Raw genomic sequence first — 22208 nt, forward strand, 5'->3', positions numbered from 1 at the left:
TAGGATGCAGCAGACAGCAGATAAAGCAAAAGCATTACCCCAAACCAAAACAATGAAGCAAATAAACAAGAAAAAATACCTCTGAGAAACCTAATGGAAGAAAATTTAGACATATCATTTAAAAGAGAAACTGACTAGACACAAAATTCTAAAATGTGTAATTTATGGCAAAAAATATTTTGAGTGTATTCCCCATTTGTTTGTGTGGATACTTAGGAAATTCACGGGGTCCAAGAGATTTGACCTCAGTGATCTGTTATATAATTCATCACTTGCTGGCAAGATAGAGACTGCTTCTCTAGAGAAATCTGATAATTAGCCCCTGTAAACTCTGGAATGAGAAGCCAACTTCTATGAAAATTTGTACCAAAAGAACTTGAATGGATAATCCATGCAAGAAGTCAGGGCTAGGAGGATTGGTAGGTAAGATGAGGGAAACACAGACGAAGGTGAGAAGTAACAATTTCCTGTGTGGCATTAACACACTAGGCATTGAATAATTTCAACAACCTTGTGAAGAAGATATCATTGTCACTAGTTCACAAGTGATGAAATTATTATTATTATTATTATTGTCTTTTTAGGGCCACACTCTCAGCATATCACGGTTTCCAGGCTAGGGGTCTAACTGGAGCTGTAGCCCCTGGCCTACGCTACAGCCGCACCAGATCCCAGCCACATCTGCAACCTACTCCACAGCTCACGTCAATGCCGGATCCTTAACCCACTGAGTGAGGCCAGGGATTGAACCTGCATCCTCATGGGTACTGGTCAGATTTGTTTCTACTAAACCACAATGGGAACACCTTTTCTATTTTATTTTAATTTAATTTAATTTTATTTTAAAAGAGGCTAATTCACTTATTAAACAACATGAAGTGGCCTGAGTTGGGATTTGGATCTTTTTGTCTGATACTTAGGTGATTTCCCTAATTAAACCACACTAATTCTCAAAGAGTAAGCAATATGTAAATTAAAAAATCTCAATGGCAATCAAACAGATCCAAATTTTAAAAATGACACAGATTGGGAGTTCCCATTGTGGCTCAGCAGATTGAGAACCCGACTAGTATCCATGAGGATGTGGGTTCGATACCTAGCCTTGCTCATTGGGTTAAGGATTTGGCATTGCCCTGGCCGTGGTGTAGGCTAGCAGCTGCAGCTTTGATTTGACCCCTAGCCTGGGAACTTCTATATGCCATGAGTGTGGCTCTAAAAAGACCAAAACAAACAAACAAAAAACCAACATGGACTGCATTAACCACAATTATAAATAATAAAATACAGATAAGACTATTGGGAAAACAATAAACTCACATATTTCTACTGGTATTACACATAGGTAGAGCCCACTGAATCACCAGTCTCACCCACACCTATATTAAGAGTACTTAAATACATTCATTTTTGACCTGGTAATCCCACTCACAAATTATCCCAAGGAGACAATTGACAATTAGGAAAATGTTCATGCAAGCATTTTTTATAATAGTGAATAAGAGAAACTATTTGTGTATCTCATGGGGGACATCTAAGAAAATGTTGGTATATTAACTCCATAATACGTTAAGTAGCCACTAAAGTAATAAATCACAATATGGAGAGAGAGGTATATAAAATTATATGTTCTGATTATGAGTGGGTACAAAATATATATGTGAATAAATACTAGCCAGGGGACCAGAATAAAGAAAATTGTGGTGGTAGGGTAGCAGAGTTATGGATACATTCAAAAAATCTTAATTCCATCATCACAATATATTTTCCAACTGTACTCATTTGAAATAACCACTGAATACAATACAAATACAGACCCACGAACATGATGTATTTGGAATATGTGTTTACATGGTTCAATGATCTCCAGCATACACAATATTATTTGGTTACATTATTAACTCTGATGACAGAGGAAGGAGGTAGGACATGAAGGAGGTATACTTAGTATGATGCTGAGATAAAATATATATATCTCAACAGAATGATGAAAATCAATTTCTTATAATGACAGTCCATGGAAAAATTAGGTAAAATGACAGAAGCGAAGATTCACTGACATAATTACCATGGCATGTGATTTTAAATGGATCTATCTATGATCAACAGTCTTTCCCACTCCATACCACAGCTTTCACCTCACATTCCCTCCGCTCTATCTCCTAGAGGGAAAAATGCTAAAGAAAACTGGCTGAGCTGTGGAATTCTTTCATTTCTTCATTTTCTTCTTGAAGACATGACCCTTGCCCCAACAGTGTCTTCTCTACCTCTGGAAAGCCATTTTGTCTTTGGCTGGACAGGAAGGAGGTGCATCTGAAGAAACAACAGCTAATTCTTGGCCGCCTGCAGCTGCCTCATGAAAGGATAAGGGGGAGCTAACAAGTGCCCATCATTTATCGCACAGTCATCTCTCTCCAGTCTTAATTTCATTCCTGGTTTTAGGCCATAAATTCCTAGTATTTGCCACCCCCCAAATATCTCCTAACCTCTAGAAGTGAGACAAAAGCAGAGAAACTACATTGCTTATCTTCTGGGTCAACAATTCTTAGAAAGCAAAGGAACTTCCTATGTTTATAAATCTCACATATCATTAGAAATTCACAAACCTTATTCCCTGCCCCTCCCCCTGTATTGTGTTTATATGTTTACATGCATAAAGAATTGCATAAGTAAATATAAATCAAGTACTGTTCAATTTCTTTTGGGTAAATTAGCTTTTTCATTAGCCTTCTTCTCTCACTCTTTCTTAGAAAAATATATACACACACACATAGTGGAGAGAATAATGGCTTCAGTAATGTCAGAAAGAGAAAAAACAGTCTGCATCTCCAAATAGGACTTTGTCTCCTTTGAGCTATGGGGCAGGGCTCTGCATTCATCTGGGTGCTGCCAGCCCTGCTGCCATTGGCATGCATGTCATCTGTTATTTCTTGATCAGTTAAGGTTGGGTAGACATCTCTGATTAACTCAGCCTCATCTTACCTCCTGTTGACAACACAGCCTTCTTCGAGATCTGGCTGTGAAGCACATTCGGCCTTGGGAGCTGTAGACCTCAGGTCAGAGACACCTTAACTCATGGGATGGCACCCCAGCTCCATTCTCTGTCTGGAGATCCTATCGATGCTACACTAGAACCTAAGTTCCAAGGTTTTTCTCTGATTGACCAGGCTGAACTGCTAAGCTTGCTGTGATGCTGGGAGAAGGTTGCATATGAAATAACACCCTGTCTTGGTGTACACCTCCTTTTCACTAACACATTTCTCATTCTCTGGGCTGAGACTCCAAGAGAGAAAGTTGGGAGGCACCTGTTAGACTGTTTCACTTCCATTCCTTCCACCATCATTCTTGTTTTGCAGAATTCCTCAGACTCAGCAAAGGGGTATGTCTTTCTTTTCCTTCTTGGTGTCACAGTCTCCTAATATCAGAGTGAGCTTAGATGTAATAAGTTGAAGGTTTTTTCCCCCCATACGATACGACTTGAGTTTTCTGGGCTGATACTTAATAAACTAAAAAACAAACAAACAAACAAAAATCCAGAAAATTCCTTCTCAAAAACTAACATGGATTTCCACTTATAGCCATGATAGAGTGATACAGATGAAGTGTAACCTATGTCACTGGTGCCCCTCCCCAACTTCACTGGCCAAAACCTAGAAAACTGTGAACATATAAGTGAAACAAGTACTTTGGGGAACTGGAATAGGTAGTGCAGGATTGTGATGGGAAAACAATAAGAGAAGAGAAACTTTTTGGAAAGTGGACAGAGGAAGGGGAAATCAAGCACAGCGTGGCTGCTGCACTGAATTTGAGGAAGTGGTGATCAGAGTTTGAGGAGTCCAGTAACCCCATGAAGAAGATGCTCAACAATATTAGCTATTATGAAAATGTAAATTAAAACCACAGTGAAGAAGTTCCCATTGTGGTCAGTGGAAACGAACCTGACTAGTAACCACGAGAATGAGAGTTCGATCCATGACTTTGCTCAGTGGGCTAAGGAACTGGCATTGCCGTGAGCTGTGGTATAGGTTGTAGACATGGCTCAGATTCCACATTGCTGTGGCTGTGGTGAAGGCCGGCAGCTACAGCTCTGATTCAACCCCTAGCCTGGGAACTTCCTATGCTGTAGGTGCAGCCTTAAAAATTAAATTAAATTAAATTAAAAAATAGAGCAAAACAAAACAAAAAAATTAGATGCCATCACACACCCATAAAAATGGCTAACATGAAAACTACTGATCATGTAACGCTGGCCAGGAAGTGAAGTAGCTGTGACTCATACACTGCTGGTGGGCATGGGGAATGACACAACCATACTGGAAGACAGTTTTGCAGTTTGTTATCTAAACATATGCTTAATATATAGCGGAACAATTTTACTCCTCGCTACTTACCCAAAAGGGACAGAAATATATGTCTATACAAAAACTTACACCTCAATGTTCATAGCAAAAGCAACTTCATTCATAATTGCCTCAAACTGGAAAAAAAAATGTTCATCAGATGGAATGGAGACAGTAAATCTTGCTACTGTCATACAGTGAAATTAAAAATGCAATAAAAAGGATGAATTCCTGATACTATTCACAATACCATACACAAACCTCAAAAATATGATGAGCAAAATAAGCCGGACATGAAACACATATTGTAGGATTCCATTATTATAAAACTCTAGGAAAAAAGTGAATCTAAGGTTCAGAAAACAGAACAGTGATTGCCTGGAACTGGAGTGGGGGTAGGGTGGGTGTCTGTCAATCCACTAGGAAGGGCTATATGGGAACTTTGTGTGGTGATGGAAATGTACTATGACTTGATTTAGCTGTAATAACATGGTAGATACATTTGTTTACCCTCATCTGAATATGCATTTAAAGTGAGTGCTTGTTATTTTATGTATACTGTCTTTCAATATAATATTGAGATTAAAATTACATTTAACCTGGTTTCTTATTCTTTTATTTATTTGGCACGCAGAAGTGCCCAGGCCAGGGATCAAACCTGCACCAGAGCAGCCACCCAAGTCACTGCAATGACAACAGCCAGATCCCCGATCCTTATCCCACTGAGCCACCGGTGAATTCCTCTTATTCTTTTATAATATCAGAGCTGATCTCTTAAAAATATTTTTTAGCTTAAAGTCATTTTTTTCTTTTTTTTTCTTTTTTTTTTTGCTTTTTTTAGGGCTACACCTGTGGCATATGGAAGTTTCCAGGCTAGGGGGTCCAGTTGGAGCTGTAGCCACTGGCCTACCCCACAGCCACAGCAACACAGGATCTGAGACACATCTGTGACCTACAGCACAGCTCAAGGCAATGCTGGATCCTCAACCCAATGATCATGGCTAGGGTCGAACCTGCATCCTCATGAATCCTAGTCGGGTTCATCAACCACTGAGCCACAAAGGGAACTCCCTTAAAGTCATTAGGAAATGTAGAGCTCTTGCATTTGTTTAAAAATAATCCAGTGTTTGTGGGAAAAGGATGGTACAGCAAATAAATAAGTTGACCATGTGCTGCTAATTACCAAAGGCAGGTGGTGAGCGCAGGGGGTTGATTATGTTATTCTGCCTACTTTTGAGTATGTCTGCAATTTTTGATTTAAAACACTTTAAACATCTAGTGGATGGCATTTCTTTAATTAAGATGTTATTAGTAACATATTAGTTCGCATTCGATGCCTGTTTTAACTACCTCCTTTCCACATCCTTAATTCCTAATCATATGTAAAGTCTTTCTGGGTTTTTGTTACATTTTCCAGGTTGTCCTTTACTTTTCTCCTTTCAGCTCTTCCTTAATAGCAACTTTCACAGAATCAACTTATGTAACATGTACGAGTCCAGACCTGAATAATTTGAAGAAAATTAGTTAAGGCTCTGAGTCTGGTCCTTTGTATTAAACAATCATGAATTTCAGTAAACCTGGCCTGTGGAAGAGAGGCCCCTTCAGGAACAAATGAAAGAACAAAGTGTAGAGAAATACCACTTGGTTAAGTTGGTATAATAAGTCTGCTTAATATTTGACTGAAACAAACAGGACAAAGAAACCAATTCAACACGGTGAACACAAAGAAAGAGATGTACAAAAAAATCTTTAGGGGAAAAAATTGGATTTAATTATTTTCATCCTCCCTTTCCCTTTTAAGGCATTTGGATTCTTGCTAACTTCAGGGAAGGCTGGCGTCAGGCTCAGTCACGTGAGTGGGGTTCTGGTCTGGAAGTGCTGAGCCTAGTCCTGGCTAGCACAGAATGTGAATAGGTTCCATGCTGACATTACTTTTATAGGTTTTATACATCATTTTATAGATTTTCCAGTGAGATTGAGCTCAGGATGAAGTCAGTCAAAAGAGGAATTAAGTATATAGAAGGCAATATTCAACTACGTAGGCAGGAATGCCCTTTAAAGAAATTAATGTCCCTTTCAATTTCTTAGTAATGTATAAAAATGGAATATAGTGTTTCCCTCTGATCCTATTATCTCTAGAACTACTCATTCTTTTTTGTGAATAAGACCCCAAATGGTTTTTCTAGTGAGCAAGAGTGGGCAAAGAACATGTATTAATTACCAACAAAGAACATAAGCTCTGTAATCACAGTCTGATGCGATAAATTATAACTTTGTTCTCCAGAAGCTGACCCATAATGGATGAACTGGGAAATCTTCTTAATGCTGAACTAGAAAAATAAAGGATCCGGATGTTTGAGAGTGCAAGCTGTATAGGGGCTATGCACAACCATGCTATTGTAGAGCTTTCATTTTCCTTTAGACACATTTCTTTAAATTTTAAATATATCATCTTTTTTCCTTCCCTTACCATTATTATTTTAAATTACAGCATATTGATTTAGTGTTGCGCCAATTTCTGCCGTACAGCAAAGTGACCCAGTCATACACATACTTAACATTCTTTTTTTAAATATCATCCCCATCACGTTCTATCCCAAGAGACTAGACACAGTTCCCTGTGCGACACAGCAGGACCTCATTGCTTATCTATTCTAAATGTAATAGTTTGCATCTACTAACCCCAAATTCCCAGTCCATCCCACTTCTTCCCTCATTCCCCTCGGCAACCACAAGTCTGTTCTTTACGTCGGTTTGTGAGTCTGTTTCTATTCTTCCAATAGCTTCATCTGTGGCATATTTTAGATTTCACATTTAAGTGATATCATATGGTATTTGTCTTTCTCTTTCTAGCTTACTTCATTTAGTATGAGACTCTCTATTGATCCATGTTGCTGCAAATGGCATTATTTCATCTTTTTTATGGTTGAGTAGTATTCCATTGTATATATGGACCACATATTCTTAATCCATTCATCTGTCAATGGACACTTAGGTTGTTTCCATGTTTTGGCTATTGTGAACAGTGCTGCTATAAACATACGGGTACATGTATTTTTTTGAATTGTAGTTTTGTCCAGATAGATGCCCAGGAATGGGATTGCTGGATCATACGTTAGTTCTTTATTTAGCTTTCTGAGGAATCTCCATACTGTTGTCCACAGTGGCTGTACCAATTTACATTCCCACCAACAGTGAAGGAGGGTTCCTTTTTCTCCACACCCTCACCAGCATTTGTTATTTGTAGACTTACTGATGATGTCCATTCTGAGGTACAATGGTACTTCACTGTAGTTTTGATTTGCATTTTTCCAATAATTAGTGATGTTTTAAGTGTATCTTCTTGTGAAACATTTCACCTTAGGAATAAAGTACAAAAATTTAAAAAAGAGTCTGACTCTAGAACAAGGGACAGAAACATTCCTAGGATAGAGACATATTATATCGTTTCTTTACCAAGATTTTCTACTCTTAATTATTCCAAAGGGACTCAGAGGTAGCGAGCATGATACACTAGTGTCTTTGTGGGATGTAGAAAAGTGTAATTATCTTCCTTGCCTGTGGGAAGTTTACATTATCTTTTAGGTAAAAAGATAATCATGTAAGTTAGGGAGTTCCTGTTGTGGCACAGCAGAAATGAATCTGACTAGTATCCATGAAGACCCGGGTTTGATCCCTGGCCTCACTCAGTGGGTTAAGGATTTGTCATTGCTTTGCGCTTTGGTGTAGGTCACAGATGCAGCTCGGATCCAGTGTTGCTGTGGCTGTGACATAGGCTGGTAGCTGAAGCTCCCACTTGACTCCTAGCCTGGGAACTTCCATATGCTGTGGGTGTGGCCCTAAAAAGCAAAAAAAAAAAAAAAAAAAAAAGGAAAATCATGTATGTTAAACAATATTAAGCTTTATATATGTATAACGTGAATCAGTTTTTCTTTTCTTTCTTTCTCTTCCTTTCTTTCTTTTTTCCTTTCTATCATCCATCCATCCACCTACCTACATCTATCTGTCTGTCTATCTATCTACCCTCTATGTAATATGGTGTATCTATTGTTGGCAGTGAGGATTATATGGCTGTGGGAAAAGCATAGACTCAAAAAGGACAAATTAAGAAAGAAGGAAATGCTTTGTGGGCAATAAGCTAGATCACAAAATATGAGCATAATTCACAAGATAACAGGAGGAAGTGCTCCAGGGATGGGAGACAATAAAAACAAAGGCTAAGAATTAAGAATCAAGATGATATACTGTGGGACCAAGGGAGAAGACACTGAGCTGAGTTAGAGCAAATTAGGTTGGAGCCCAACTTGAGAAAGCCTTGAATGCTGGTCCTCAGGAACTTGTCTTTTGTCCTGAGAGCAATGTAGTCAAGCGAAATGTACTGAGGAGAGGAATGACATGATAGAGGTGGTTTTTATATCAAAGAGACGTAGGAGCAATGCTGACTAAACACAGGGCAAGAGGCTAAAGAAGCGGAGGCCAAATCAAATTTTAAATGTGTACTGCCCTTAAGCGATGAGTAAGGAACATTTCTAAGTGGCAGCAAACTCCTAACAAAATGAAGTGCATAGAGTCTGCACATGTTGCTGAACTTCAAAGCGATTCAACACAAAGTACTGACTGCACACTGCTTTAAGTTGTGTGAGAGAGACAATAGGGGTTGTCAAAGGGTTGCAAAGCCACAGAAGCACAAGGAAGGATGTTTGGTGTTTATCAGACATTTAAGAAAGAGGATCTAGAGGAAGTTGATTTGTGCTGGAACCTGTGGAGTGGGGTCAGGTTTTGCAGGCAGACACAGAAGATAAGGACATTCAGGCAGAGAGAAATGCAGGAACAGGTTGGGCTGACAGTGGAGAATACGCAATGGCTCGGTGGGTGCATGTTCCTTTTATAGGAGGTGGCATGTGCGGAAGGAGAGAATGAAGGAATGTTTCCTTGAGAAAATTACTTCTCCCTTTGGGCTTCAGATTCTTCATGGAGCTTTACATTTTTATGGTTTAAATTCACCCTGCCAAAAGTTGAACAGTAATCTGTAACTGAGAGCGTTGAAAACAGAGCGATTGTGGGAAGCAGTCATGGTGGGAATCAGGAGAAAAGACAAGGTTTTGATAGAACTTGATAGAACAGGGGACTACAAAGTGCCAGGGACATGGTGACAGGCAGGATGCTGAGGTGGGCTGGGATGCCAGAGACAGGAGCCTGAGAAAACATGTCACCAGACCTCTGAGTGTAAATGCCAGACTTGAAGCTTTTAAAAAGAAAAATTTTAAAAACTGAAATTATAATATTGTGTCACTTTCTGCAGTACAGCTAAGTGACTCAGTTGTACATATATGGATGTTCCTTTTTATATTCTTTCCCATCATGGGATCGGGAGATTGGATATAGTTCCCTGTGCCATACAGCAGGACATTAAGCTTTTTTAATTAAATGCCTGACATTAAGCTTTTGGTTGCTGAGGTATCCATTTCATCCATCTGTGTGACACAGCTGCTAATAAAACAACTAGATAAGAAACCATGCCATCCTACCCATCAAGGGCCCCTTTTAGAAAACTTGGGGTGACTGCTTGAATGACCCTGCTTTCCCCTTCCTGCATCCTAATTCTTGCTTCTTCTTCTTCTTTTTTTGCCTCACTTGCGGCATATGGAAGTTCCCAAGGCCAGAGACTGAATCCTAGCTGCAGCTACCAGCCTACCCTTGCGCCCCATTAGTCAGTCTCAGGTCCACATTCCCTCCCTCTCTCTCTCCCCTTTGCTTTGATGTCTTGGGCTCAAGTGTGCCATGTACACTCCAGGACCTGCGAATAGTAAATCTTTTTCTTCAAAGTTCCCTGATGGTTTTTGCTAAGATGCATCTCGCAATCCTAATATGAACCACAAGGCCTAGTCAAGCCACAACTCTGGCTCCAGTTGAGGAGATGTTTGTGGAGGTTCAATAAGTTAAGTAATAATACAGACCCAGGCATTCTTAGTCCACAACATCACTATTAATTGGCTGAGAGTCAACACAACAAATTCTTATCAGACTGGATATAAAAGGAAAAGGATATTATTCCCATATTTTTATATGGCCAAGGAACCAGGAGAATAGTGGGTGATTCCTTTGAGATAAAAAGGGAAAGCTGTGTGTGTCTGTGTGTGTGTTTCAGGAACGACACTGAACAGATTTGTTTTAGAGATGCTGAGTTTGATGTTATGGGGACTCATTCAGCAACACAAACAATCAGTAACCCAGAAATCAAGCCTTGGAGAGGGAGTTTAAAGATTAAAACATAAAGATGACCTACCTGCAGAACAGCTGGGAGAGTGACTTTTGAAAAGAGAGATGCGGGATAGGAAGCAAAGAGTGTAAATGAGGAGAGCTGGACTCAGCTTCAGGGAGGAACGACATCAGGAGTCAGGAGGTGAGAAAGAAGCATGCAGCCTGAACCCAGGAACTGTCAGGAGAAAGTGGGACACGACTGGGATGCTGAGGTACTGAGGGCAATGTCAAAAAAAATCGCCTCCAATCCTGAGAAGTTTTCAGCTGGAAAAAAAGACAGCTCCGGGTAGGGAAAAGAAGTGTTCATTGGTAACCTTTAAACCAATGTTTCAGGATAATTAAGGAGGAGAAGGCATATGACAGTAAATTAAAGGTGGTCTGGGATGCCAGGGAAGAACAGACCAGGCAGTGAGGGGACCAGGAAGCTGTGAGCAGCAGGAGAGGGGACCCCGCCAGGCACACAGCAGACACGTGAAACTTTCCCAGTGAGTGAAAGGAGACAGGGAGGGGAGGACAGAAAATACTTTCCACTGTTTAAGAAAAAAATTTTAATTAAAAATTTCAATTGAGGTATAACTGACATATATCATCATATGAGTTTCAAGTGCCCAAGACAACAATTTGATATTTGTAAATGTTGCGAAATTATTACAGTAAGTCCAGTTAACGTCTGTCACTATACATATTTAGAATTTTTTTTTCATGATAAGAAAAAAAAGGTGTTAATGTTTAAAATACCAGGATTAGAAGATAGTAAAAAGGCTACAAGGTCAGATGTCAGAGACCAGAGAGAGGATGAGAATCTAGGGGGAAATGTCTTAGTTGAAGGGATCTTTTTTCTCCAGAGACAGGAGAGGGGTGGGAAGTGGGGCAGAATGAGGACAGATGTGTTGAGGGGTGGGAGGGCAGATGTGTGGGCTTTAGGCTTCTCAGAGGAGCAGGTGATGGGGGTTCTAAGAGACCCTGGTTGGGTTGGGAGGGCCATGCATAGAATTAAGGGTGAAAAGCAAAGAGGACTTTTGGCAAAGCTGCTGTGAAGAGTGGACCAAGCCTTTATGAAAGGCAGATGGAAAGTGCACGGAGGAGCCAAGGTTACAGTGCCCTTGCCTGCAAGCCTTGTGGGTCTCTCCAACAATGTCTCATGACACTGAAACATGGGAAGAGGAGGGTTTCTAGGAGGGTGATGTGGCAAGTCCAGAGTAAGGTGTGAGAGACTGGAGCATCTGAGAGGGCGGCAGTGAGCAGAGCTGGACAGGGTGTCTGGTGTGGCCTGAAGGAACTCACAGAGCAGTCTCCATGGGAGACTGAGAAGGAAAAGAGCCCAGAATTCACGAAGAGAGATTCTGAAGATAAGGGGTGTGGGAGAACAAAATGAACTTTCTACACCGTACAGGTCCCTCTGCCAAAGGAACAAGGGTAATTGTTTTCTCGATGTCACAGAATAAAAAATGAAAATATTTGGAAAGTATTTTGGATACATATATAGAAGGCCCCATTAGTTCTAAGGAAGCAAGACCAGTGTGCTTGAAACTTTCATTGTAGAGCACAAAGAACAGGGCCACACACAAGCAGGAATTTAAAAAATGCTTTAGATACTGTTGAATCAGTGATAAATCAAACATGGAATAAAAGCTACTTTCCTTCCCAGGCTGTGGACATGAGCTAATAGAACTGGACTGAACAGAATGATTTAAGTGAGGACACTGCTTTATGTTTAAAAAAGGACTCTGTAAATATTTACAGGCAAAGAGGGTTCTTAGATAAGTGAACCCTCTATGGCTTTTTGATGTCATAAAAATAAGTTTTAAATGGAGAAGACATTAGGGATTTGGTAGCTTTCAATTTTTCATGGGGCCTGGAAATGAGACCCAGAAGATTTTTTTTTTTTTTTTTTGGTCTTTTTATGTCCGCACCCATGGCTTATGGAAGTTCCCAGGCTAGGGGTCAAACCGGAGCTATAGCTGCTGGCCTACACCACAGCCACAGCAGTGCCAAATATGAGACTCAGCTCACAGCAACGCCAGATCCTTAACCCACTGAGCGAGGCCAGGGCTCAAACCCGCAACCTCATGGATACTAATCGGGTTCATTTCCACTGAGCTACAATGGGAACTCCCACAAGATAATTTTCAGTATCACATTTGTGAAACTTAGTTTCATAACTAAGAAGAAAATGAGCTATTTTTAAAATGTTTTGCTATTTAGATGACTTTCACTTACCACCCAAGATTGCACCAAGATTTTATCCTACTGGTTCCCTAAGCAGATAAACTCACTGAAATTCCCCCAGAAACTTCTTTAAAGGGAAAAATTTCTGGTACTGTCTCCAGAGATTCCAATTCTAGAGACCTGAGGCTGGGCATAGGAATCTGTATTTTTACAAAAGGTTTCTAAAGGAACAGCGAGTCTCCTACTGATAAAGACTATGATTAATAAACTGCAAACTAAACATATATATTTACATAATGTATGTGTGTATATATATATCTGTGTGTGTGTGTGTGTGTGTTTTGTCTTTTTAGGGCCATACCCACAGCATATGGAGGTTCCCAGGCTAGGGGTCCAATTGAAGCTACAGCTGCTGGCCTATGCTAGAGCCACAGCAATGCCAGATCTGAGCCGTGTCTGCGACCTACACCACAGCTCACAGCAACGCTGGATCCTTAACCCACTGAGCAAGGCCAGGGATCAAACCTGCAACCTCATGGTCACTAGCTGGGTTTGTTAACCACTGAGCCACCCAAGATTTTATATATATATATATATATATATATATATATATATATATATATATTGGAACTCCAAGTATATATATATATTTAAATGGCTGTACCTGCAGCATAGGGAAGTTGTTGGGCCAGGGATGAATGTGAACTGCAGATGTGACCTACATCACAGCTGCGGCAATGCAGAATCCTTTAACCCACTGAGCAGGGCTGGGGATGGAACCCACACCTACATAGCGACCCCAGCTGCTGCAAGTGGATTCTTAATCCACTGTACCACTGTGGGAAATTTCAAACTAAATATTTTGATTGACATTGTACATAATTCAAGAGCCAAGTGGCATTGCTCAACTCCTTTCCCGGATAGAAGACTAGCTTGTTATTTCATTTGCAAATCAAACATGCACAGCTTTGGTTTTACTTATGCCTCCTTAAGAATATAAATAGGCCTAAAGATAATTTGACCATAAACTAGAAATTAATTTACTACTGTACATTCTTCCTTTCTCCTATGATTCCACTCCATTGACCAGTATAGCACTGATAAGTGATGAGATCACTTTCTGTATATTTGCCACAGGGAAGCATTCATGTTTCCCTCTCTCGGGATGGGCTCCAAGGGAAGGAAAAGTGAGAAAAATAAACGTAGAGTATATGGGATCCAGGAGTTTAGCAAACTGCTGACAAAATTCAGTGTGCTAACTCTACTGATGTTCTTGTAAGTTTGCTGAAATAAAAGTCAAAGCTTTCAGTGAGCTCTTCATTGAAAGAGGGGGAAGAAACAGAAAGAGCAAAAGAGATGACACTGAAAAGCTTGAGGAAGCAGAGCAGGCAGGACAGCACCCCTTCTCAACTCCAACTCGGAGCTGCCCCAGCCACAGCACTGCATTGGCTACTAAACCAAGACTTTCTGCTTCTGAGGTGTGGGATTCCATGTGAGATATTTTTAAAAGTGAAAGAAAACCAAAAAACCCACAAAGAAGAAAGAAAGAAAGGATGGAAGAAAAGGAGAGAAAGAGGAGGAAGGAAGGAAGATAGACAGAAAGACAGAAAGAACCAACCAAACAGGAAGGAGAGAGACAGACAGAAGAACCAACCAAACAGGAACAAAAACAAAATCACCAAATACTCCTATCCCTTTTTTAATGAAAACTGCAGAAAACTACTAACCTGAGTCCATCTGAAATCAACTTGTATTTATTGGGCAGCTATTCTGTGCCAGGTTTGGGGACAACAGCAGAAACCAAGTAAACAGTCTCTGTATTCATGGGTTACTTCAGATATTTCCTACAAACTAGGCCTGATATTATTTCATAGCTATAATTCAGATTCAGCTGTACTAAAATCAAGATACTCCTAATATTTTACTGAAACCTGAATAAGTAGCTACTGCATCCAACCAGAAACACTGAAAAATGTTCTTATAAGAAGCAGGTTGTCATCTACACCTTTTGGGAAAATTCTGTTCCATCAGATGGCTGCAGGCTTTCATGTAGCATCCTATAATCATCACGGACAAGCATTTTAGAAAACAGGCACATGACACCAGTGTCATTTCACATCTCCTAAAGTCTGTGTATAAAAGATTGTTCCTATATATGTGAGGCAAGTGTACAATCATTACTAGAATTCTAAGATGGCTTTCAATCAGCTGGCAAACAGGTGTTTTGTATTTGCAATAATCTCTAAACAGTGGCCTTTAAAATTCTTGAAATCTTACCCACAATCACATACGTAATTTTACACTGCAACCCAGTGTACCTACCTCTCTGCGCACTCTGCGCACGACAATGCACATCCAAAACTGCAAAAAATGTTTCCTGCAACAATCGTTACCCTCACAATGCATGGTGTTCATAGATATTTTCTGTTACATTTTTCTGAATTAATAAACTTTTATCTTTAGGGTAGTTTTAATCTTTGCAGAAAAACTGACCAGAAACTACAGAGAATTCCCACATATCCTGCACATCAGACCTCCCAGTCTTCATTCCCCATATAATTAGCATCTTATATTAGTGTGATATATTTGTTACAATTAATAAACACTTATTTATACATTTCTACTAACTAAAGTCCATAGTGTACATTTGGGTTTACTCTGTGTTGTATATTCTATGGACTCTAGAATGGCATGTATCCATCATGACATTATCCTACAGAACAGTTTCACTGCTCTATCTGCTCATCATTCACTCCTTCCTTCTCTCTGCGTCCTCGCAATCACTGGTCTTTTTATTGACTCCAGAGTGTTACTGTTTCTAGGAAGTCATAATTGGAATCCTACAGCATGCAGCCTTTTTTTTTTTTTTTTTTTTTTAAATGAGTGCATCTATGGCATATGGATGTTCCCAGGACAGGGACTGAATCTGAGCTGCAGCTGCCTCACATCTATGCCTCAGATGTAGTAATGCTAGATCCTTTAACCCGCTGGGTTGAGTGGAGGAGCAAACCCATTCTTCTGCAGCAACTCGAGCTGCTGCAGTTGGATTCTTAACTCACCACTCTCATGATAGGAACTCCTGGTATGCAGCTTTTTACACTGGCTTCTTCTTCTTCTTCTTCTTTTTTTTTTTTTGCCTTTTTCATGGCCGCACCCACGGCATACGGAGGTTCCCAGGCTAGGGGTCTAATCAGAGCTGCAGCCACCGGCCTATGCCAGAGCCACAGCAATGTGGGCTCTGAGCTGCATCTGTGACCACACCACAGCTCACAGCAATGCCAGACCTTAACCCACTGAGCGAGGCCAGGGATCGAACTTGCAACCTCATGGTTCCTAGTGGGATTCAGTTCTGCTGTGCCATGAAGGGAACTCCTACCCTGGCTTCTTTAATGGGGCGCTTATGCATCTGAGGTTCTTCCATGTTTTTGAGAGCTAATTCTTTTTATTGCTGAGTAATATTTCATGGATGTATCATAGTTTGATATTATTGCATTCTATTTCATTAGACTATTTGGGTCGTGAATTAGGTAATCAGTAAACTGATTTCAGAATCTATGAGTGAGTCGTATCTATAGTTTGGATGCTGTTGCCTAAAATATGATGTCAGGTACTTTCTGGACACAAAGGAACAAACATTTTAGTCCCTATCTTAGGAGTCAGAACATTATTGGGAAGGAAAAGTCTCCATGTGTGAGATGTTTAGCAACGAAAGGGGAAAATGGAACAGAATAGAATTCGAAATCTCTTAGTGCTGTCAAGGAATATGAAGAAGTGGGAAATGCCGTGACAGAATCTCTGTAAGAGCAGGACCTCACTGTCACTTACTGATCAAGAGACCCAGACATGGTACTTTTAGATGCCTCATTTTCCTTTGTAAAATCTGTATAACAATAATACCTATTGCACTGAGTACTTAGGAAAAAAAATGAAGCACGCAGAAATAGAGCTAAGAGGAGGACCTAGCACATAAAACTTCAACAAATATTAATATATTGTTATTCTTAACCACTTATCTTGGCCTAGAATATAGCAAAACTTCAATAGACATATCTTTTAAAGACTAGAGGATTCCACTTTTTATAGGCTTAATTTAGTTGGTGGAGGTTTCAGTCAAAAGATGTGAGCCTTGAAGAATGTATGCAGTTTGGTAAGTAGACAAAGGAAGAAGGATGTAAGAGGTTGAGAAGTAGAAAAAAGGAACATTTGGAGAATAGCGATCAATTTAATTAAAGTTGAGAGTTAGGAGGCAGGAATGAGAAACACTGACTGCCTTTTAGAGATGCTGGTGACCTTGGCAAATGACAGATATTTGATGGGTACAGGAAAAAAAGACTCCAGTTACCTAAGCAGAGAGAATAAATTCTAACACCCTCAAGCATCCACTGTTTGTAATGACTTAACTTCTGTTCTTTGCATTTTGGAATAGTACCAATTTTGGAATAGTACCAATCTGGAGAACTGAGAAGATAACATTCAAAAAAATTTCTGTGCTTTGCGGGTGAGAAAGTCTACCCATTGTCCAATATTGTAGCCATTTTTCATATACGAATGTTTTAAATTTAAATTCAGGCAAAGAATTAAAAAATCATTTCTTCAAGCCACACTAGTTACATTTCTGGTGTTCATTAACCACAAGTGCCTAGTGGATATTGTACAGAACAGCACAGATATACAGCGTTTCCATCCTCATATAAAGTCTTTTGAGAGAAAAAGGTCTAGAGGCTAAAGAGGCATCTGGAAGAGGGGAAAATGGGATGGATCTGGGCGTGACCGACAAAGACAACTACATGAAGTGCAGTTTATACTGGAATAGCAGAGATCAGTAGATCTTCATGGTGAGGGAAAAGCTCCAGAAAAAATAGGGCAGCTTGGGAGTTCCTTCGTGGCTCAGTGGTAATGAACCTGGCTAGTATCCATGAGGGCATAAGTTTGATCCCTGACCCTGCTCACTGGGCTAAGGATACGGCATTGCTGTGAGCTGTGGTATGGGTTGCAGACTCGGCTTGGATCTAGTGCTGCTGTGGCTGTAGCACAGGCTGGCAGCTGTAGCTCCAATTCGAGCTCTAGCCTGGGAACTTCCATATGCTGCGGGTGCAGCCCTAAAAAAAAAAAAAAAAAAAAAAGTAAAAAAAATAAAGAGAGAGAGAGAGAGGGCAGCTTTTATAAACCTTGAAAAATTCTATGCTACAAGGTCCCAGGAGGGACAGAGGATAATGACAGAGCAGAGGCATACTTAGAGGTGAAGGAGAAAAGTCCCTTCTCCCCAGGGACATCAGGTACAGAGGACAAGTACAGAAACAGACACTTTGAAGTAGAAGATACAGATACTCATGCCTGTGCAGGTATGGACACTTTGAGTAGGAGGAAGAACAACCATGAGGCATAAAGAAATTAGAAATTAGACTGGACTAGTGTTTCACACAGTGGATACAGAATAAATGTACTTACTGAAAATCAAGATCTGTAAAATTATTTGGAAGAAGCTGTGAGGATATACAGATATTTTTTACAATCTGGCAACTTTCAGGTGTCAAAATATTTGATAATTTTCATATCCATTAATCAAACAATAATTATTATTCATTGAATCCTAATACACCAGGCATTCTGAGCAAACATAATGAAACGGCAAGTCTGGATTTATGGAAAGAACAAGAACAATGTAAATGCTAATTATGGAGTACAGCTTAAACATGTTCTTTCAAATTAGGGGTGGTGACCCTCTAGCACTTAGGCTGCAACTCTCAGCTCTTGTCCTTTTGCAGATATCATGACTCAATCTTGCCATTCCTTCTGGCTGAGCCCAAGGAAGTCTCAGGAGGCCTTTCAACACAAGACCCATGATTCAATTTACTAGTTAGTATGAGATATAAAAACTATTCATAAATTCAGGACAAATGATATTAGAATTGTATAGACAATCACACAGAGGAAGCCCACAGTAAAACTGCAGATTCATTTTATAATAATATACTTCGCCTCCTTATTTCAAATCCAAAGAGTTAATCACTCATCAGAATAAAAGAGCAGACCTCAGTAATTGACCCCAGCTCTTTTAGTTATTTAACCCCTAATCTAGGAACTTTCCCTTATTTGAGAGAACCAGAAACCAGAGCATGTTAAGAACTGCAACTTAAAATGAACAAAGAGGCACATACCAGACTGCTTAAAAGTAACCCACTAGGAGTTCCCTAGTGGCCTCATGGTTAAAGGATCTGGCTTGTCACTGCTATGGTTGGATTGCTGCTGTGGTGTGGGTTTGATGCCTGGTCCAGGAATTTCCTCATGCCATAGGCATAGCCAAAAAAAAAAAAATTAACTCCCCCAAAATGTATTCTGCTGTTCTCAGTTTTTCAGTTAAGCATGCAGTAACAAAGCTGTTAGAGTAAGAAGACAAATCTTCTAACTTCTCTCCAAGGAATGTAGGAGGAAGACTATGGATACATTAGTTACATAAAGAACAAATGAAGCCCATGAAGCAGTGAGGAGCAGTGAAGACAGATGATATTTTTCATATTATTTCACTTAATTTTAAAAGGTAGCTTACCAATGTGGACATTTTCTGAGGTCTACTGACTTACCTGTCTATACTTCAAATCAGAGAATCAAATTGGAGTTAAAATGGTTTTATCATAAGATTTAGTACCAAATATATATATATATATTTCTTTTTAGGGCCGCACTCATGGCATATGGAGGTTTCCAGGCCAGGGGTTGAATCGGAGCTATAGCTGCCAGCCTGCACCAAAGCCATAGCAACGCTATGACCTACACCACAGCTCGAGGCAATGCGGGATCCTTAACCCACTGAGCAAGGCCAGGGATCAAACCCTCAACCTCACGGTTCCTAGTCGGATTCATTTCCACTGCACCATGATAGGAATTCCGCAAATAGATATTCTTGACAAAAAAAAAAAAAAAAATCAGAATATAGAGGGCAATTAAAGAAGAAAAGGGATTCTTAAATGCCTGTTCTGTTACCAATCTTGATGAATAGTTCATATAAGCTGCTGACCTTTCTGTGTTGAATCATCAGGGCCCATAACTGCTGAGCCCACTTTGTTAGCCAGTCACCTGACTCCTTAGTTCCAGGCTCTGCAAGGGAAAAATTTTGGCAGGGTAGTTTATCCTGGTTTCTCTCAATATATCTGAAACATTCCAAATTGAGTTCAATAGAATTAAAGAATATTGTTTCCATTTTCTCAACAGAAAGCTGGATAAGCTCATAAATGGCAGAAATAAATTACATGATAATGTGAGAAAAAAGAATGTATACATGTATGTGTAACTGGGTCACCACACCATGCAGTAGAAAATTCACAGAACACTGTATACCAGCTATAACAGAAAAAAAATAAAAATCATTATATAAAAATAAATAAATAAAATAAATTACAGAAAGAACTTTGAGATATTTTAGGTATTCCAGCTCCTCTTCATGTTCCAGTGTATACCAGTTGTTTCCAAAATGATTTATTCAGTACTATGCCATTAAATGGAAGTTTTATTAATTTGTATTATATATATATAAATATATATGTAAATGATATATATAAATATATCATGCATAAATGTTTGTGCAAATACTTCTGTGGCCTTTCTTGTAAAGGGGCCTTTTTTATTCTTAGACTAAATCCTTTAAACTATAAAAAAGTATATTACATAAAAGTATAGTATTATAATATCCTTCCTTTTCTTAAAATGCTGTCAGCAAAGATTAGTTGCTTTAAGTGATCCCCGTTTTCAAACCCAAATTCGTTATTCTCTCTCAGCCTCCTGTTTTGAAATCCTGAAACTTGAGAATCATTGCTATAGAAAAAATAACTCTTTGATGTGCATGATCATCAAAATATTTCAAGGGATGCTTTTAGAAATAAAACACAGAAGTTATTGAAGTATGATGACTACAGTTAGAAAAAAGTCCTTTAGTAATACTTTTTAAAAAAAACTCTCATAAGTAGTATTTGTTCCTCATGGAGAATTTGAAAAGAAAAAATTAAAACTTAAAAAAAATCACTTATAATCCCCACAACAATGTTTTTACATGTCAGTACTTTTTTCTTTACATTTCTTAATATTTATTTTTGCAAAAAGGGGGATGGCTCTAGGTTAACTGCTTCATTTCAAATTACTTGGTAAGCCTTTAGAAAGACTGTCTACACAGGTAAGATTTTATGATTACAATACTATGTCTATTGTGCAGGCTAGTGAACTAACTTTAGAGATGAAAAGTCAGGTAGGTACCAAGCTCTGAGAGTGAGATGAAGCAGCCAATCAATCCTTAGTCTAAAGGATTACACCAAGAGTAAAGTTGGCCTAGAGTTGTGTGTATGAGGACATCTGAAGCGTACTTAATTTTTAACTCTACAAAATACCTTGAAACCAAGGAGCCCTAAAAGCCTTTCTTAGAAAGGCAGGAATAGATGAAAGTATGATTATCTCTCATCCAATAGATGGAAAAAAACCAGGCTCAGCCAACAGTCCAGGAGGTTAAAGAAGGGACTAGAGTTTCCGAGGCAGTCTTGAGCTCTATTGTTAGAGCCTGCAAATTTTTTGAAGGAAACAGGAAAGTTTGACTTGATTTTGCTTGGCCTTTTGGCCTGCAAAAATACTAAGGCAGCTTGACATTTCGGCTGCAAATTTTACAGCTGTGTAATCACTGGGGTCTGGGAGACCTTACTATACTTGGTTCAGCTCTTGAATGCCTTTTGAGACCAAGACAATAGAACTTGTAATTAGCAAAGTACCATAAGTCTTGGAGTATGACACATGAATAGAATTCTTCCTCTTTCTCTTTCCCTGTACAGGACATAAAAATAGAACAAGTAACTAGTATGTTTTGCACATCTACTCACACTAACTTAAAAAAATACACTAAAAGATGGACCTTGGCAAGAGCAATGTGCAATAGGAGGTGAGTAATTTTTGTGTTCTTCTAAAATTGAGATTTCTTGCTGACTTGAGGGTCAACCTAAATGTGTTAGAAAGGTGTTTGTTCTGAACTGTCCTTCCCTTTCCAGTCCCAATGTTACAAATCCAGCTCAGGGTCTTACGACTTTTCCTGGGCCACAAAATAGTTGCTTTGATTTAGTCTCCCTACTCATTCCCAATTTAAACCAACTCACACACAGATGCCAGATAACTATTCTAAAACACATTCCTTCATCATGCCAGTTCCCACCTCCAAAACAATATATGACTAGCTATCAAAGAGAAATCAGGAATTGCACACTCAAGGTCCTTCAGAATCTGACCCACGCACGTGCAGCTCATTTTTCCTTTTCAATCCTGTGTAATTCACACTTTCTTTTTTTATTTTTAATGTAGGTTTTTCCCCCTTTCTTTTCTTTCTTTTTCTTCTTCTTCTTTTTTTTTTTTTTTTCAGCTGCGTCTGTAGCATGTGGAAACTTCTAGGCAGGGATCAGACTTGTAGCACTTGAG

General features: G+C 39.3%; 1 protein-coding gene across 25 annotated transcripts in view; it reads right to left on the reverse strand.

Moving 5' to 3' along the window:
- The window catches only part of CHRM3 (cholinergic receptor muscarinic 3), a 545038-nt gene that overhangs the window by 272912 nt on the left and 249918 nt on the right, over positions 1-22208 (reverse strand). For 3 of the 25 annotated variants that reach the window (XM_021071801.1, XM_021071803.1, XM_021071802.1), the window contains one exon: positions 7591-7696. The exons of 16 other annotated variants lie outside the window; for them this stretch is intronic. In XM_021071801.1, the coding sequence (XP_020927460.1) occupies positions 7591-7603 (13 nt within the window). In that variant the 5' untranslated portion in view covers positions 7604-7696. Of the gene's footprint in view, positions 1-3302; positions 3982-7019; positions 7044-7590; positions 7697-19782; positions 19863-22208 lie in introns of those variants that run through there. 6 more of the 25 variants (XM_021071798.1, XM_021071799.1, XM_021071808.1 and 3 more) reach the window with 5 other exon arrangements.

Source organism: Sus scrofa, chromosome 14 (assembly GCF_000003025.6).
Source record: "Sus scrofa isolate TJ Tabasco breed Duroc chromosome 14, Sscrofa11.1, whole genome shotgun sequence".
NCBI lineage: Eukaryota > Metazoa > Chordata > Mammalia > Artiodactyla > Suidae > Sus > Sus scrofa.